This window comes from Danio rerio, chromosome 19, assembly GCF_049306965.1.
Source record: "Danio rerio strain Tuebingen ecotype United States chromosome 19, GRCz12tu, whole genome shotgun sequence".
NCBI lineage: Eukaryota > Metazoa > Chordata > Actinopteri > Cypriniformes > Danionidae > Danio > Danio rerio.
This window is the reverse complement of record NC_133194.1, coordinates 33,562,470-33,582,753: the sequence shown is the minus strand read 5'-3', so window position 1 is coordinate 33,582,753 and position 20,284 is coordinate 33,562,470. Positions and strand designations below refer to the sequence as shown.

The 20,284-nt window shown below is 33.7% G+C and overlaps 1 protein-coding gene across 2 annotated transcripts in view; it reads right to left on the bottom strand.

The window, feature by feature from the left end:
* The window catches only part of meox2b (mesenchyme homeobox 2b), a 99,610-nt gene that overhangs the window by 58,883 nt on the left and 20,443 nt on the right, over positions 1-20,284 (bottom strand). For both annotated transcript variants that reach the window (XM_073930970.1, XM_073930971.1), the window contains one exon: positions 7,217-7,359. In XM_073930970.1, coding sequence (XP_073787071.1) covers positions 7,217-7,333 — 117 coding nt within the window. In that variant the 5' untranslated portion in view covers positions 7,334-7,359. The remainder of the gene's footprint in view (positions 1-7,216; positions 7,360-20,284) is intronic.

Here is a 20,284-nt window from a genome sequence, read left to right as displayed (position 1 = left end):
CATCATCCTTTGCGATCTGTTGTCACTACAGAACCAGTAATGCAGAAATGGAGTGTGTCGCTAGTAGCAGGGAAGAAAAAGAGCTGGAAATGATCGAACCTAAAGCGGGTTTTAAATCGGATATGTGAAAGCATTTCGGTTTCTTTCTAAAAAGATATGAAAAAGGAGAAAAGGTTACAGACAAAGAAAAAAAATAATATGCAGACACTGCCAGACTGTGGTGAAATATAAGTCAGGGAATACGACTAAAAACAGTCATGGGGACTGCCGAACACAGCACACTTGTTAGATTGATGCAGACATTGACTTGTAGCGCAAAGAGACCTCTATCTCACACATGGCTTGTCCTCTCAAGTGGTGGTAAAACAATGCACAACGTTACCCACTGCTGTCAACCTTGGCTAAATCATAACTCTCTGTCCCAGAAACCTCAGTCCCAAATGAGAGGGTTTTTGTTTTTGCAAAAAAAAAAAAAAAAAAACAGTGGACATGCCCAGAGATCCCAGCTTTTACCAGATTATAGTTATATGATAATTTTCCTTAAATAACCCATCTCTATCTAAGTGAGTGAGTGATAAAATGTTGAATGTGATGAGTTTTCAACAATACTAAATTGAAACAATTTTTTTTTATATGGTTTAATAGTTTTTGATATTAAAATTGAAAAATTGAAGTTCCTGTTTCGAAACTTACAGATAGATGGCTAATTTGTATGTCATTGATATGTTCAGTGCTAAGGTAAATAAACACTTTTGGCACTTTTTTCCGAGTCTTTTCATTAGTTTTGTTTTTCCTGTAAATTATTCAATAAATACCGTACCGTGCCATTCATACCGAGGTATTATCGCACCGTGAAATTCTGATACCGTTACATCCCTAATTGATGATTATCCAATCAGATATGTTTCTGTTGAGCTTATGAACACAAGGGCCAGTTAGAACTGTTTTGATTAGTCATTGAAAATTAAACCGCTGAAGTGTTGAGTGTTTACACTTACTGACTGAATCCTGCACTCTCCTGAATCCTCTCATTATAAACAACAAAGTGCTGAAACATTGTAAAAAAGAAATTCATTTTACTTCTTCAATACCAGAAGTTTTGCATAACTCCAGCATGGATTATTATTACAATATCAACAATGATTTTTGTTATAATACTGCAGCCGTGCACTATAGGCTCCCTATTTCACAGTACATATATAATTTACATTTTAATTCAAACATTGTGTGTTATAATTGGTAACAAAACCAACATAATTAGTAACATTATTAAATTTAATTGAAAGTTTAATTCCTTTCCCAGCGTGAGACACGTAAATCAATAGTGTTTATATTGTAATTTATAGTGTTTAATCGTGTAATTTAATAGTGTTTATACACATAAATATGATAGTGATTACACATTATGCAGACTCAGAGTATCCTTCGGCATAGAACAAATGATTATTTGTAAATATTTACCAAAAAACAAACCATGTTTAAATGTTCCAAATCAGAACAAAATATTTTCCATGAAAATTGCTAATCTATCTGACAAAATCAACAAACTCTGCATGTATCGCTAGTGAAAGAAAACTAGCAGAAGATAATGACAGACACTTTCCTCATCCAACAACACGTGTTTACACGTTAAACTCAAGCAAATCATGCCTTTTCAAACAGCACACCAACACAAGCTAAATGCTCCATTCGTCCAGCTAATGACTGCTTGCGTTTTTCTCCACATGTTCAGTCCTTCTGTAATCAGCCCGTAATTTACTATTTTAGCCCTGTGAGCGCTAATTCTGTTGGATGATTAAGTGTAAACATTATTTGCGGCTGGCACCGCGATGCTGGGGCCTGTAAATATGTGAGCTCTTAACAGAAAGCCACAATCACATTGCTCTGGATACACCATTTTCTTTGCTAATGAGCCGTGTCGCACCACCATGCCATGTTTACGTGGAAAAGGGTTCACCTCTTGTGGGCGCTGATTAATCTGGAAGAAAAAAAATTGGAAAGAGCAAACCACAAGTGTAACACATGCTCTGTCTTTTTTAGACTGTATACAAACAGTCTCTCTATATCTGCCAATGCCTTCTCTATACAGTTTCCTTTAGAGTCTGTCAATGCAAAAGCAATCAGTTGCAGACACGAACACACACACCAAAAAAAGAATGAAAAGAATAAAAATGACCTGATGATGTGTTTAAATGAAAATCTGCACGGCCTTACCTAATAACTTTATAAACTTTAATTAAACACTAAAAAATATCTAATTATTTATGCATTTGAATTGCAATATAAGACTTTGATCTTTCTACCAACAACTTTTAATCTTAAAAAGTTCAAAAAAGTGACTTTTTTAACATTATTAATAGTTTGAAGTGATACATTGTCTGAGTCTGTGTTGTCAGTATATTTCCTGTTATTTTACAGACTTATTTCTCTATATATTATTGCTTACATTTTATTATTTCAAACTACTAAAATGTCAATAAAGTCAACTTTATTGTCAATCAAACCATGCAACAGTACATTACACAGCAGACTGAAATTGCGTTTCTCCCATTTGTTAAACTGTAGAATTTAATTGTCAACATTAAATGTAAAGGTAAATGTAAACATTAAATGTAAACATTAAACATTAAAAAAAAATTCGACAGAGCACAGATCAAGGTCCCATAATGAAATTCACAACCTTAAAAAAACAGAAATAACTTGGGAATCGCAAAATATGCTAACAGTTAATTAAAAGTGTAGCATTTAAAGGTGCTGTATGTAAGTTTTTGACTCTTTTAAAGCATAAAAATACAATAACATGTTTGCAGAAATTGAAGAACCATGCCGAGTGAACATTCCTGTTTATCTAATAACAATGCTGAAGTTAGATATTCTGCTTTTGTGCCTTAACGCTCTCTTTGTTTATGTTCTTTTAACCTGTCCAATGCCAGTTTAGCCAATTATATTTCAGCACTCCGGGTTGCCTTGGTAGAAAACCGCTCGTTTGTTCGTTCCTTCGTTTGTTCCTTCCTTCCTTCCTTCCTTCCTTCCTTCCTTCCTTCCTTCCTTCCTTCCTTCCTTCCTTCATTCATTCATTCATTCATTCATTCAGAAAGGATCTGAAAGCATGCACCCGTGACGGAAATGCGACCTCGGCTGGACAATATCATATGAACATATGAACGATTCAGTTCCACAAGAGGTTGTTAATTAACTAATAATATAAATATCACGAACGTAAACATTAGGTGAGCAGGTTACACTGTAACCGCGTGTCATAATACGCAGCCATAAGCAATTTGGCACCAGACGATCATGACAGAAATGTAAATACAGCCATTCAGAAGGACAGAATATGCACTCACTCACGAAATGGAAAGGTTTATAATCTATTTAATCCATATTAACCCTCTTTAACGTAAATGCTGAATCACGTGTTTAGTTCTAAAGTTCAATTTCAAGATCTGAGGTGAACTATCTGCTGCTGCTTTCAATAGTATGGCAATAAATGTCATCTAAAATGGCATTAAAACTCACATTGTTAGCCTTTAACACTGAATAAAGCACATGAGGTGTACCTAAGGTGATCATTGTCATACTTTTCTGTTGTTCGGCTTAAAGAAATTAAGACTTAAAGCCCTTTTTAATATATATATATATATATATATATATATATATTCGAGGTGTTGGTTAGAACAAGAACTCCTTTTAATATGGTAAATATTCTTTCTATCGCGTGCTGTTGCTTTTATTTACAATACAATTTAAATCACTCGCTCCTGTCCTAAAGTGTCAAACATACTGCACCTTTAACTATAAATTTAATGCCTGTTGTATTTTTAAAAACAATTTCATAAGCGCAAGAGTTTTCTGTTTTTGTTGTTTAATTTGAATCACTAAAGTAAGTTTTTATTTGTTCACTTTCATTTGAAGTTTACTTTGCAATACTCTTTTTTTGTTTGTTTGTTTTTTGTTAGTGTTTTACTGCTTGTATATGTTTTACTACGACAATGAAATACAGCTTTACTCCAACAATGTAGCTTGGAACTACACACTGCTTGTAAAGTATGTGTTTTATAAAACATTTAAGTGAACAGTATAGATTTCTTATCATAAATAAAATTACATTATAACATTCTTTCATTCATTTTCCTTCGGCTTAGTCCCTTATTTATCAGGGGTTACCACAGCAGAATGAACCGCCAACTATTCTAGCATATATTTTTACACAGTGGATAACCTTCCAACCGCAACTCAGTTCTGGGAAACAACCATACACTCTTTTACACACATACAGACAATTTTGTGTTCCCAATACACCTATAGTGCATGTCTTTGGACTGTGAGGGAAACACGAGCACCTGGAGGAAACACGGGGAGAACATGCAAGCTCCACACAGAAATGCTAATTGGCCCAGCTAGGACTTGAACCAGCGACCTTCTTGCAGTGAGGTGACAGTGCTAACCACTGAGCCACCATACCACCATATAATATAACAATGCAACATATATAATGAGAAATCCAAACATGGAGAATCAATGTTTTGTAATCAATACAATAGTAACACTACTTGTTGTTTTGATGCGTTTGTTTTTTTTAATAAATTTTTTTTTTTTTTACTAAAAAATATGTTGCACACTTAAACTATTAAGTTGACCCAATGTAACTTTAATAGTCATTTTAACTTGCATCAATTAAGCTGACTTAAATCAAGTTAAAATGTGTTTTACTTAAGTTGAAACCCAATCAACTTTTTAAATGAAGTTAAAGTAACAAGTTATCAGCTTTTTATGATTTTTAACAGTGAAAAATGCAATAATAAAACAGTATACAGTAAATACATAAGGAAAACTATAAAGAATGCAGCAGTGCATGCTGGGAACACCAGGATCAGAAAGTTAAGCAGCAACTTTGATATTATTTTGATATTTCCTCAAAAACTTATAATAATAATAAATTACTGTGACAAGCGATTTAAAGGGGTGGTCCATATTATATTTTAAACTTTAGTTGATGTGTAATGTAGCTGTATGAACATAAGCAACATCTCTGAATGTAATACGCTCAAAGTTCAATGCAAAGAGGGACATTAACTTTTACAGAGTTAGCTTAGCAAAGCCTACAACGAACAAAGTTTGGGGACTACGGAAAAATACGTCCGAGCTAGTGTGACCACACACTTTAGGTTACGCACATTTACGACGTGCATAAACCCAGCACAGCAAAGGGGTGTGGCCAAAGGCACTGTAAATTTTTAGCAGAGAAAGCTACAATGCCGTCCAAACGCTGCTTTTCCACAGAGCTTCTTTTGTTTCTGTATTTGGGCTTCCAAAGAACACGACACAAAGAGAGAAGTGCTTACAGTTTAATTTTAATCATGTTTCAAAGAATTATATAGCTAGCATTTGACAAAGAATCTCTCCCAGTTCAGTGCTGGATTATACTAAAAACTCTTCCAACCGATGAAGCTGTGGATTATGAGCCACGATCTGTAAGTATTTTAATTAGTTAAAATTGATCAACTACATTTCCCAGTGATGGGTTGTGGCTGGAAGGGGCGCTGCTTAAAAACATGCTGGATGATTAGGTGGTTCATTCCGCTGTGGGGACCCCAGATTAATAGGGGGACAGACGAAGGGATAATGAATGAATAAATTAATGAATGAATGAATGAATGATCAACTACAGGCACAGTTTCTAGCGTTAATGGTATGTTGTAGCGAGGATGCAAACAACAGGAAATGCTGTTTGGCATCACAAATAATTTAGCTACAAATTTATATTTATCTCTCAAACCGCTGTAAACACTCACAATCTTCACCAGCGCTGCAGTGTCTCTCTATGCAGCCAATTTCCGTGCGTTCTAGATCTCAAATCACTCACTCGCAAAAGAAATGATATAGCATTTCATATTACTTACACATGCTTATTCTGAATTTATGTGAAAGACACTTGTCAGTGACTGACAGTTTACACAGCGCAAAAGTGTGTGCTTGTAGGTGCGTGATGTGGTGACATGGAGCCAATTTGCGAATCACAGCACAATGTGTTAGCTGACCAATCAGACCCTCTTGAGGGTGGGCTTTTCAGAGGAACTAGGAAATATGACAGTCTTTTCATTGTTAGCTGAGTAGCTATGTATAATCAAAGTAGATATATGAAAAATAAGGTGATTTTCTACAAATGAAGCATGAGCACACATTGCTTTGCATCTTATAAACATAAAAAAGCCTTTAAAATACACTATGGACCACCCCTTTAAGGTAAAACATATTTAAAAGTTCAAGTATTTTCAGCAAATACATACAATATGCATGCTCTATACTGTACACACACACTAGCTTTGCTGTACAACCCCCCTGGTCAGATATATCATCTATAAAATGTTTTTTTTTGCACACAGAAAAAAATAAAAAGCAACAGTATTCCAGACAAATGGAAAACACAGAAATTGTAATCCTGAGAAGTATATCTGAATGATTCAGAAACCCCCTCGCAAGCCCCTCCATGTCAGAACATGTTTTTCATGCAGAGACTGAGGACTAGATTTTATTACACATTTAATGAGACATTTGATTCATGTGCAATAAGAAAAACACAGTTGTCTTGAGTCTTTCTGTCTCAAACGTTCTGAAAAAAATATGTTTATAATTATGAATAAGCTTTCCTTTAATACTATAATCCAAAACATTGTAAATGTCCTGAATTGCTCCAGCTCTAGAATTGCACTCAGACTGCATCTACGAGCCATTCATTTCGTCAAAGTATTAAATTCATGAATGGCTTGATGCCTTAATGATCCAGCGAGTCTCAGTAACCAATCACAGCACTGAACTGCTTTGCCATTGATAATGTGTGAGAAAAGCTAGTACAAGTCAATGCAATTTCCCTTATAATTACATCCATGTCTACAACTCAATCTCTGAATGCATGATGCGACCACAAATCCACATGCTTGTATTTTGGGTTAAAACTAAAACGTGGCTATGTTAGTTTGCTTAGGGGAAGACTTTCCAAGAGTTTGACACTTGGCTGTGTTTGTTGAGCAGTGAGTGTGTACACTGTTAAATGCACGACAAACATATAATTTGTTGAGCAATTATATACAATTTGCACTGAATTTCCCTGCTTAAAGATATAATTAAAGCCAGGAGGTCAAAAGTGCAGGATTTGGGTTTAGTCTGCTTTTGTTTTGTTTATGTTTAGTTTAAGCAAATATCAGAAAACACCAACCTCTGGCATCATGGTATATCTACTGTACGTTATTCCGACTTCTTCCATCTTACAGTGTGTCTTTCTGTTCAATGGATTGTCAAAGCAGTAAAAAAAAGAGAGAGGCTCCAGCTGCATCCTGTTGTAGTGCTGTTGTTTGGTTCCTATAGAGAGAAATCCCATAGTGAATATGCGACTGTCATGAATGAACAATGTATGCTTAATAATTTTGAGTAAATTAATAATAATAAAACTTTTTGTTAGATTGTATTTCATCTGATGCCTTGAACTACAAAAACTGTTAAAGAGCCCATATTATGGGTTTTTGAAAATTCCCCTCCATGTAGTGTGTAACACAGCTCTAAGTGAAGTGAAGTATCCAGCTAAGGCTTAAATCTGTTAGTGTACAGTGTTTAAAACGGTTGATTCATCTATAAAAGAGTCGACTCATAGCGCTTCAAACGAGTCGCCTTGATACCGATTCATTAGGTGTTTCGCCATGACGTACGAACGAAACCAAGTTATTCACGTGCACGCGCAAACCCGGGAGATTTCAAACCTGAGGCCCCGCCCTCTGACGCAGAAACCCAGACACACACACACACACACACACACCCACAAACACACACACACAAACATGCCGGTCGATTGAAGTCACACTGCAGATGGATATATTGAGTCTCTACCCAAAGATGAAACCTCAGCATTATAGCCAAGCAGTTGGAAACTACTGGAAACTTCTGGAAACTACATGCTACAAAGAATACTTCATCAGCGTTTGTTAAAGGAAGGATCAGTAAAGAGTAACTTACTGATGGACGTCAGGATGGATTTTTCTTCCTCCATTTCTCAAGTGTAAGTATGTGCGATTAAAGTTGCCTCGTTGACTCTAGCTTGCAAATGTATTTAGTTGGTATTTGTTACTTGTAACCGCGTGTACTGTATCAGGTTAACTGGCTATATTCTCTTATCGCGTGCAAAGTCACGTTAAAAACGTGACGCGTGCTGCTTTGTTAACGGAGCTCCGTGGACGAGGAGTAGTTTGTGTCTGTGTGTGCGCGCGCTGTCGTCCGGAGGTGTGTGTGTGTATGTGTGTGTGTGTGTGCGCGCGCGCGTTGTCGTCCGGGGCAGGGTTAAGTGCGTGTGTGTGTGTGTGTGTGTGTGTGTGTGTCTGTGAAAAGAGCAGAGTGAGAAGCTAGGAGATCTCCTCAACTGTTTTTGTAGTTTTTGCTCAATAAAATAGTTAGTCGTCTGTATTTTCAAGTCCATAGTCTGTATTTACATTGACCCACTGGCAGCTAAAATCCACGCCTAAACTATCGAGCGTGTATGAACTGTGATTACTTTTATATTGCTGATTAGCTGTTGTGCATTTCACTCTCTGACTGAAGGCAGTCGACCAATCGCAACAGACTGTCATTGGTCCAATCAGCGCAGATTAGCTTCGCGCTAAGCAGGGGTTTGGGAACAAATGAATCACTGGACGATTCATACAGGAGTCGCTGGGATAATTAGGTAAAAATAAATGCAGATTATAAGACCATGAAAGTGTTTTTTGACCTTGCATGCATATTTAACTGTTGTTGGAGACCCTTACAACCTAGATATGACCCTATTTCATGTATAATATGGGCTCTTTAACTTCTTTTGGTTGGATTTTATTTATTAATAAAAACAAATTAATGTTTTTTTTTATTTTTTAGTACATAAAGCTAACCTAAATTTAAATGGAGAAATTATTACATTGGCAGCAAGCTGAAATTGGTTTAATTAGGTTTAATTTATATATGAAAATAAATCTTATAAAAATTAACATTGAGCAAATGCCAAGCACAAACACATACTATACTTTTACATTTTGATTTAACCATTTACCATTCGTTTTTGTAAAAGTGACCTGCAAGTTAGGACAATAAAACAACAAATAAAGATAAATAAATAAACAATTAAACAAATAAATAAACAACATGTAAATACTGCAACAAGTACAAAATTCAAGGGCAAATTACTTTTTTTCTGTTGCTTTGAATGCATTTTTATTCTAATGAATGCATCATGATATGAAAATGCACTGCATGCAATTAAAAAAAAAAGTTAGATCTAAATCACAGTGAAACCTTTAATACCCAAATTCAAAACTAAACCAACCCTAAAGCTATTTAGCGAGAAGCAGCGCTACTGAGCTGAGTCTGAGCTGCGGTACACAGCTGAGATGCTGTAACATTAAACTGAAACCAGAGATCAGTTTCTCATGCAGTAGAGTCAATGTGCCAAACAAGTAATATAAACAAACCGGTCATTTATCTGCCTAGCAAGTTAACTCATATGGTGTGTGCAAACACAACCATGTCAAAGCATTCTGGGGTGGATTACACAAAGAATGAATTGTGGGACTCATTTACATGCATTGTCTGTGTCTTCAGGCGCCTCATTCCATAAGAAACTATGCAAAACCTGCCAACAAAATTCCCCCACACACTTTTTAAAATAAAGGTTGTATATTGGAACAGTAAAGAAGAGTACTGCCAAGATGCGTGTTTAGTTGATGACTTAAAATTAAGTTGATAACTTTTAATGACCTAAAATTAATGGCAGCAATTAAAATGACTTGTAAATGAGATTATGTTTTGGCTATGAGATAAATCTCTGATATGCATACTGAAACTCATAAGACATTCATTCAGCTTCAGAGAACAAATTATATTTATGATAATGTTTTTCATTGGTTCTCATGTCAAGTTCTGTGACTTGTATATTTTACATTTTATAGATTGTTTTAAACATTTATTTGGGGGAGGGACACTTGAAGTGATTATTTATTTATTCTTTATCGTTTAGTTTTATTTAATTTTTTTTTTTTAAGAGTGTTCTGTATGTTTATGTTTTATGTCTTTATGTCCATTTGTTGTTGTTACCATGTGAGTTTTTTTGTGTGGAACTGTTATGAAATAAGGACTCTTGACTGCAAACCCACCTTCGGGTATAAATAAAGTAACCTAACCTAACCAAACCTAACCTAAGCAAGCTTTGAGCATCCATGTCAAAATCAGAAAGCTAATGATGGTTTATTTTTGGTTATGTGAATAGAGATAAATCTTAATCATTAAAGGTGATTGCATATCTCTGGAAGATTTAGAACTAATCTCTTAAATCATATGGATGAATTTTTAATCTCTTTATGAACTTTTGAAGCGTTAGAGGTTTACCAAACACATCTTCAGTGGAGGAACAGAAATCTCAGATTTGATTTAAAATATCTTCACTTGTGTTCCGAATATAAATCAATTTCTTCTGCATTTGAAACAACATGAGGGAGAATAAATGTTCTTTAGTGCATTGCATGACCCGTTTTCATTATGTGAGAGCTCTTTTTCATGATAAATGCAATAAATCAGAAAACAAGGTAAAAATCTAACTTCTTGAGTTGATATTTTGCAAACTGCGATTCCATGAAAGTGTGATAATAATAATAAAAATGCAAACGTATGCTTCTCAAATGAAAACTCTAATAATTTTTTATAGCAAAATAATTACAATTATTGACCACTGGTGTGAAGCCCTTATTATACTCAGTCAAACCATCATAGTACTACACAGTATATTTTTTCAGCATTGACGTGATTCCTACTTGACATCATAATTTGCAACGTGATTTGTGGTTTACTCGAAAAGTTTAACCATAATATGTTTATATAATTTGCACATGTTGCATTGCATAAAAAAATAGGAAAAAAAGAAAGAAAAGAAAGGAAAGGGAATAAAAAGCAAGTTTAAAACATTCAGGTTTAATAAACCATACACTGTAAACGATTTCTTGTTAAATTAACAGTAAGTTACTGGCAACAATTATCCAGTAGCTGCTGTATTTCATAAAACAGTAACATTACTGTAATACTAATTACATTAGTATTACATTTACTGTAAAATGTAATACATCATTTTACTGTTGTTGATTTTTACTGTAACACCAATTACAGTAGTGATACACATACTGCAAAACTGAAAACAGTATTTTATTGTACATTTTTACCATGAAGAACTACGGTATTTTAACGTTACTTTCATTATTACTGTATAGTATTTTACAGTTATTAAATGTTATTTTATTTTATTTAATAGTGCTACTTTATAATGGGTAAAAATGTTCAAAAATTGCAAAAGTGTTATTTTAACTGTTCAAGAAATACAAGAAAAATAAAGAAATTGAAACTTTAACTTCACAATAAAGGTTTATTGTGTAAACCATGCTAAAACAGTAGCAATTATTCAATATAACAAAGCAACAGAACACTAATAAACAATTGATCATAAAAACCAGTCAACAATTAATGCATCAAAAATTATTACAATTTTAAAAACAGGTAAAAATACTGCTACAAGACAGGAAATGATGAAGGCCAAATGATGTGGAAAGGGACAGTGAAAAAGGGCAGGAGCACTTCTGATGATCCTGCAGAAATGACAAGCAAAATCAATCACTGAAGTAAAAACTAATCATCCCTCAAACCATTTAATTCATTCAGAAACGAAACACTGCACTGTTGTTTTTATATATATATATAAATATATATAACAGTTATAATATATATAACAGTTTTTTTAATTGTTTTTGTTGGTGAAATACAGTTTGTTGTCAATTCACAATTACACTAACGTTAATGGGGAAAAGATCAGCGGGCATTGTTCTTGAAGATCGCTAGTCAGGTGTCCACACAGGTGTGTAAAAAATAAAGTCTCATCTTAACTTAATGTCCGACTCTGTATAGCTCGAATATCTGATTCCATGATCACACTACTAGTGCTTCCACGGATTTAAGAGGGGTGAACACAGTTCATTCTCACTTTAAGAGGCTACATATTTAAAATTAAATAAATAAAAATAATCTAATTTAACGTGACTAATGTTAATTAAATACTTTTAGGCTTTTAACACGTATAAATCCACTTCTAACTTACAGATAAGATTGCGTTAGAGAACATGAAAGCCGTGGGTGATTTTTTAAAATAATGCTAAAGATGAGTTACTGATATTTGGTTTGCATAAAACAAAGAAATCACTAAGCATTCATTTTTGGCAAAATCTGCAGAGAGGCTCAGCGACAAGAGGAAATGTGTTAAAGTTGAGTAGAGAACTAAAGAGCAGTCTAGCCTACTTCATGAAATGTTTGTGGTAATATTCTGCTGTCAATTCGTATTACTGTATTTTAATATGCAGCAGTGATGGCATGTCAGCGAGACAAATAAACATTTTATCGAGTCATTTCATACAGTTTATTTATTTTTTTTTTTTTATACAAACCCTCTAGTGACATTTCCTCAAACTAAATCATCATAACGTTACTGTGCACAGCATCAGTAAAACGTTGAGAATAATTTAAATACTTAATTTTTTAAAACAGTCACTGCTGATTAGAAACTAACATTAAAGCTAAGCTTACAGAAATCCTGTATGCATGACAATATAAAGATGTATTACTCACTGATGTCGAAGCACTTCCAGGTCATCAGAGATGTAGACAGGACAGAATGTGTGCTATCAAATGAGCTCTTGTGCAGCCTTTGTTGGACATCCAGGTAGTATGTTCACCCACACTGTAAGAAACAAAAACAGAAACAATTTATTAAAATGTGAGGGATAGTAAACATGTTTGGTCTACAGAGAGAAGAAAATGTTTACTTTAAGCATTGATCCTAATGAATCTATTTCTCAACTACATTTAACCTTATCACGGAAACAGCATTTTTGAGCTTTTAGACCAGGGGTGCTCAACCTTGTTTGCTTTAAATTAGAATTAAAACAATAAATCTCTATGTCAAATAAAATACTTCAGATCTAAATAAAGTAGGTGTTTTTACCTAAAGGTTCCTTCCCTCCAGTTAGTTTGGCTGCAAATCCCTCCACATCTGTGCTTTATTCGGTTCTTGTCTTAAGAGTAACTGGTGTCACATTCCAGGTTCATCACAATCTGAGCTAGAAAGACAATATGGCAAAAGACAAGACACATATAAATAAGTCTCAGAATAAAATATTTAAAAGGATAGTTTACTTTTTTGCCACCATTACTCCATGTGTTTTAAATCCGTTTAAATTTCTGTTAAACACTAAAGCAGATATTTTGAAGAATGTTAGTAAACAGTAACTATTGACATCCATATTTGAACCAAATTTCTTTAAAAAATACGAGTTTGTGTTCAACGGAACAAATTAAATGTATAACTATTTTGAAACAAGTGGAGGATGCCAAAGATGCTGTTATTTTCATTTTGGGGTGAACTGTCCCTTCAATTAAAGTGTCAAGCAATAGTCATAAAATCTGATGTATCGCTTGAGGAAAACTAAATCAAGTACTTTCTTTGAACAAGCAGAATCATTATGCCATTGTATTCAGTGATTCTCTTTTACATTTTCCCACTATAAAACGATAGCTTCACCATGCAATCTATGTTAACAAAAAAATGAATAGCATAAAATAACATTTTGAACTAAACTTACAGTTTCCAGGCTGTTTGAAAAAAAAAAACACATACGCCCAGTAAAATTGCTAATAAACACAAAGACAACAGTTATAGAAAAAAATGTTTGTCTAATATTTACTCAGCACTTGGTAGGCAGATAGCATAGGCGTGGCTGTTTTAACACCAGATTTTTTTTATCTTAGGAACTGCTGGAAGAAGAAAAAGAGGTTGTACATGAAACTCCTCACAACAAATCTGTGAACAACTTGACATTTAAAAATCTAATCAAAATGAGGAAGACATCAACATTACCTTGAATAATCAAGTGAGGAGAGATTGGTAGCATCAGTTTTTCAACATCAATTACTGTAGCTGAAAAACAGATAAATATAATAAGAGTAAAATAAGACTTAACATTAATTAATCTAAATCTATGGTACAACCATACCAATCTGTATGGGGTTAAAATACATTTGTACACAAATCATTCCCTGACCCCATCAATTTCTCTTAGAATAGGATGGATATATATATATATATATAGTGATAATGACTTTGGCTTATATCTGTGTACTCAGAACGTACACTCACTTCAGGTACACCTGAACACCAAAAATTAAATGTACAATTAATGACACATTATACATCAAGCTCATTAACATTATTGAGAAATAGACAATTAATATGTATTTTGTTAATATTAACGTTAGCTTAAAATAATTCAACTGCATTTAATTTTCAGCTCCATTTAATAAAACAGTTAAGACTCATTTCATTATGAGTTTAGTTTAAATAACTAACTTACAGTTGAAAAATTTTTACCATAATGATAGCTTAGTCATAATGACTATGTGAAGACCAGAGCTTACCTTAACGGTAAACGTTTAACTTTTCATGGTGACTTCGCCTTCATCTCAGTGTTGTGCTGAAATAGAGAATTCATTAATGCAGTTACAACAAGTTAAAGTTATGTTTTTCAGGTAACTTAGCGTATGGTCAATAACTCACTAAAGATAAACTCACTGTATCTAATACCTCGCAAACACTACAATGACCGCCTGGCGTCTGTTATTTCTTGTTTAAAATACCGTTTGTTAACGGATAGCGTGACAAAACATAAGAACCTACAACTAATGTCACTTGGTTAATTCTTTTAAATTACACACACAATACACAGAAATACATACAAAACAATCCTTTAACGGACAGAATTTGACTTTAAAACACTTACCGAGGATGAATTCGCTGGATGAAAGACGACAGGTGAATTTCAAATTAGGAGAGCCGTTGCCTGCATGTCGAGTCGTGTCCGTTCGGTTCTATGAATCGGCTCATTAGTGAACAGTAAAGAATCGAATCCGCCTAAAACCGATTCCTTTTTGTATATGATTCATTACTATTTCGTTATACTGCTTGGCCACACTCATTTATACACTAATTATACACTAATTGCATATTGCTGAATGTGCTTGTGAACACGTGTGATCAAATAATTCCCGAGCAAACGGTTCAATTCGGTTCAATACGATTCAGAGTTGCTCGAGTGCTGAACCGAACCAGTGCAAACGTGATATTGATTACAATATAGTAACATTGTTTTTTATTCACTTTACCAGCGAAATTATTGCATATATCTGACCTTGACAATAAGAATAAAGTTCGTTTGAAGTGTTTTGAGAATTATATATAAATATATAAAAAAAAAATTCTCCCAGAATTCATTTCACATCAACAAGCAAATGTTAATGGCGGATGAGAAAGCCCAGCTAATATTATAAATATTGCGTTTAATATGTCACGAAATGAAATTTTAACAGTGTTTCATGCGAGAATGTAGTTCTTACAAACTCAAATCTGTGGTTTATTTATAGCTATCATAAATTTTAAGCGTGCTTTGCCGATAGCGGAGATTCTGACCTCCAGGGTGTCCATCATCACTCATGTATCCGGCGAAACGAGGTTATAATCGGCTAGACATGTGAGACTTGCCCCGGTCTTAGATGGCTCTATAATGAATGTGTTATAAAATTTAGTTTTAACCGTTTTTCATGCGGGAATGTAATTGTTTTAAACTCAAGTCTGTGGTTTATTTATAGAGATGGTGGGTATTTTAAAATATTGTTTTGAAAATGCGGAGATATGTGACCTCCATGGTGATGACGGGTGCCCTAACCTCATGAATCCGTCTAAAGCAGGCTGGTCATTATGACATTTAAGCTGACTTTGGTTTCATGATGAATCAATTACTTTTGTTCCAGTTTACGTTTTGGTTAAGCACAAAGTTATGTTGATTAAAAATGATTTAATATTTTCATGTTAACCTTATAAAATTAAGGTGCAGTACACCCAAATATGGAAAACCAGGGGAAAGCTTTATGCACTGAACAGTCTGAAGAAACTGGTTATTTTATTTTTCTTCTCAAAATACTTTGTCAAAAAATAAAATAAACATAATAATAATAATATAAAGTGTGTGTAGAGTTTTTCATGGTCATTTGCAGTACTGTATTTAGATGCACAGTAACTGATTTTTTCCCAAAATTCATTGTAAAATCTGCAGTAGCATACTGTTAATCATGTTCACAGTATGGAAATGTTGAGAATACATTATCATGCTGTGAAAACAGCAATATATACAGTAACACACTGTGCACAGCTTATACAGTAAACAACTGTTGAGAAATGCAGTATAATACCGTGAAAACAACAGAAATCGTTTACAGTGTAGACAGCTTTAAGGAAGATTTTATTTATATGCAGTGTTACTTTACAGTTGAACATTCAATTTCCATACGCTCTTTTAGGAATAAAAGTACAAGAGCTGTCACTGGGTTGGTTTTCAAATGGTAAACTTTTGTAATTTTCGATGTCCACCTTTAGATAGAAATATAAAAATCACCAAATCATCCAAAAAACTATTTTATTCAAGTCAAATTTTATAATATTTAAGTCCTCTGGTGAAATTATTTCCATATACAATTATTAGCCTCCCCGTGTATATCTTTTCCCCAATTTCTGTTTAATGTAAAGAAGATCTTTTTTCAACACATTTCTAAACATAATAGTTTTAATAACTCATTTCTAATAATCAATCTCTTTTTATCTTTGCAATGATGATAGTAAATTGTATTTAGCTAGATATTTTTAAGATGCTAGTATTCTGCTTAAAGTGACATTTACAGGCTTAATTAGATTAACGAGGCAAGTTAGGATAATTAGGCAAATCATTGTATAACGATAGTTTGTTCTGTAGACTATCAAAAAAATAATAATACTAAACTTAAAATCGTTTAAAAATTAAATACTGTTTTTATTCTAGCCAAATTAAAACATAAGTATTATAGAAATAATTTCCTTCTGCTCTGTTAAACATCATATGGGAAATATTTGAAAATAATAATAATAATAATAAATTTGACTTCAACTGTAAACACTCTCAGAAAAAAAGGTTCACAGTGGTACAAAAAGTGTTCCTTTAAGAACAGTTTTGTACCTTTGTAAAAATTGTACCTTATTATATTAAATTATTAAAAGGCCTCTTATGATACTGTTCTGTACCTTTTTCGGTACAACTGAAATGGAGGTACACAATTGTTCTCATATAAAAGGTACATCAACAACTCCTTCTTTGTTACAATACCATGAAAATAAATATGACTGGATTAAGTGATTTTACGAATAATTTTCATATTAAAACATGGGAGCTGGCAAAAGTCCCACATATGCAGAAATTTTAGTATTGTAAAGCTAATCAGACATTGTGCATAACTCGTTACAAGACTTTTGCATAATTCTATTTTTTTTTTAATTAAGCAATTTGAATGAATATTTGAGTGATTATAAAGATATTGTGAGAAAATGGGAGAACATTTTTTATTATTTGTTTTTATTTTTAATTGTAAATTAAAGAAACTTTAAATTTGCTGAAAATAAATTGACACATTTTGGATGTAGCAAAATGCCTTTGAATAGTTCTTGAAGAAACACATTTGACACTGTAAAAGTACAAAGTGTCCTGTCACAGTGGTACCTTTATGGATCAGATTTGTACCTTTGATAAAAGGTACAATATTGTATCTGCAGGTTTTAAAAACCAAAGGTACATTTTGGTTTCCCATAGTACAAATCATGTCCTTAAAAGGTACAAACTGCAAAGTTACAAATTTATTTCTTCGTCTTAAAGTGCAATTCTGTTCCAAAAAAAGGTACTGCCCCAGTGACAAGGGTTTGTACATTCTTTGGTGCAACATTGTACCATTTTTTTCTGAGAGTGTATACACAAATATCACAAAAAAATATATATATTTCATGTGAAAACAATTTTTTAAATACTGACATGTTTCAGAAAACCTGATTCAGTGGTGCTGAATCCTGTGACAAGATCAGAATAGATTCACACATAAAGACACTGATACACTCCTCCTTTTTCCGCCCACAAGTCCTTAAATTTCTCCTCAGCTTTCTCTCTTGGCTCGTCTCTCTCACTCTCTCACTGTCTATTTCTCACTTTTCATGCTGTGGTAAATCTGGGAGACCTTAGGCCTACTAGAAGCTTACTTATGTCCCTCAACGGGCCTCTTTACCCAGTCTGTAATTAGACCTGGCCATACACACACACACACACAAACACACACACACAAACACACACACACACACACACACACACACACACACACACACACACACACACACACACACACACACACACACACACACACACACACACACACATAGAGAAGCCAAATTCATATATCCAAATGTACCTCAAACCAGGATATGACATCAGCGTCGGTTAGAAAAAAAATGGGCCCAACCAAACAGAGCAGTAGGTTGGCATTTCACTGAACTAATTTTGAGCCTATAGATTTATTGCACACTTCCCATCCCAGACATCTGTGGTAAAGCACACAGCCTTGACCAGATGCCCATTGGCACCACAAGGTCAACCTGCCATTAGTCAACACTGCGGACCGGCAGTTAGAGCGATACTGTGGATCATAATCTAGTAACTTGGCCAAGGTCAGGTTTGCGGGTATAATTGGCAGTATAATTCACCATGAGATGGGTTAGAAAGGTGGATGTGGGACAGATGAAATTATATAATACAAAATAAAAGGTGTTTTACAGCAGATCTGTCTCAATTTTAAGGTGCAGTCACAGTAAAATATCAAAGAATTCTTCATTTCACTACTTACTTGCTTTATATGGATTATATGGTTGATGTTGTAAATTTGCTGCTTATTTTTCTAAATGAACTATATTTGCTAATGAACCATTGGAGTTGGTCTGTTGTGACTCATAACTCTTCAGAATATTAATGGGGACGTTTAAAACAAAAATTAACCATTAAAAAATTCTTATCTACAGAAATTGCTTATATGCAAAGTTGAAAGTGAACAAAAATGTATAGAAATATTTGATAGAAAATCTAAATAAAGATACAAATGTTAAACGGATAAGAACAAATGCATTCATGAATAATAAATCACATAATAATCGGACCCTGTGTCCATTACAATGAACATCGCATGACAGCTCATGTTTTCTATGGTTCCTGAGCATTTCATCTAATTTAAAGCCTGCAGTCCATAAGAGTGGACGATTGTCATCCAATCAAATGGCAGTCAGGCTCGGCATGTTGTATTTTGGAAAAAAACAACAACAACTGAACACTGAAAACCAACATGGCATCCCTTCATTCCAGACACAAACGCAAGCCACGTTTACAATGTTTTGATTCCGGTTTATTGGTATGTCAAATATGTCTGTCCATTAGAATGTACAATAGGTTCAAAATCTGTTACTGAAAGTAAATCTTCAGTAATGCTGCTTGAACTGAATGTACTAATTCTTTGCTGAAAAAGTTTCATACGCAAAATATACAGATCTTGAAGTTCTTGAGCATATAGCAGATGGAAATATCTCAGATGTGGACATTATGTGGAGCGACAAGGAAGATAAAGAAAGTTTGTTATAAACACTCTATATAAAACCAAAACCCTAAAATTAAAGTAAAAATGTTAGAAACTTAAATGTTTGTGATTTTGAAAATAAATTTCAAGATTACCAGCAATCATGTGTGTGTGTGTGTGTGTGTGTGTGTGTGTGTGTGTATTTTGTGTTGGCATAATTTTTGGGAAGTACAACTGTTCTGACCTGATGTCCATCGAAAAGGACAGATACATATACACATACGTAAAGGTTGTTGAATCGTATTTTATTATAATTTCATCTCTTTATTAAATGAATTATGTATCAGTTGAGTGAATGTCAAAATGTAATATAATCATGTTATTTACTAAAATGTAGTTTAATAAATTAATATAATTAAACAATTCATATATTTCTTTATACACATTTAGTTTTTAAGAATTTCAGTGCAAATTCATATATTATGAATAGAGAATATAAAGTGCCTATAAAGTGCCTATGAATGCTTCATTGTGTATGTTTAGTCTGCCATCTGCTGATTTAATAGAGCATTGCTTGAGACTGTAATTCACTGCAATATACATGTAGCCCACGAGGTGTCCCCATTATGTTGTGTGTGAAAAATTGTGGTCAGTTTTACAGATTTGTCAGATTTGACTTCAAAACAGTGCATTTACCTTAAAAACTAATTTATCAGAATAA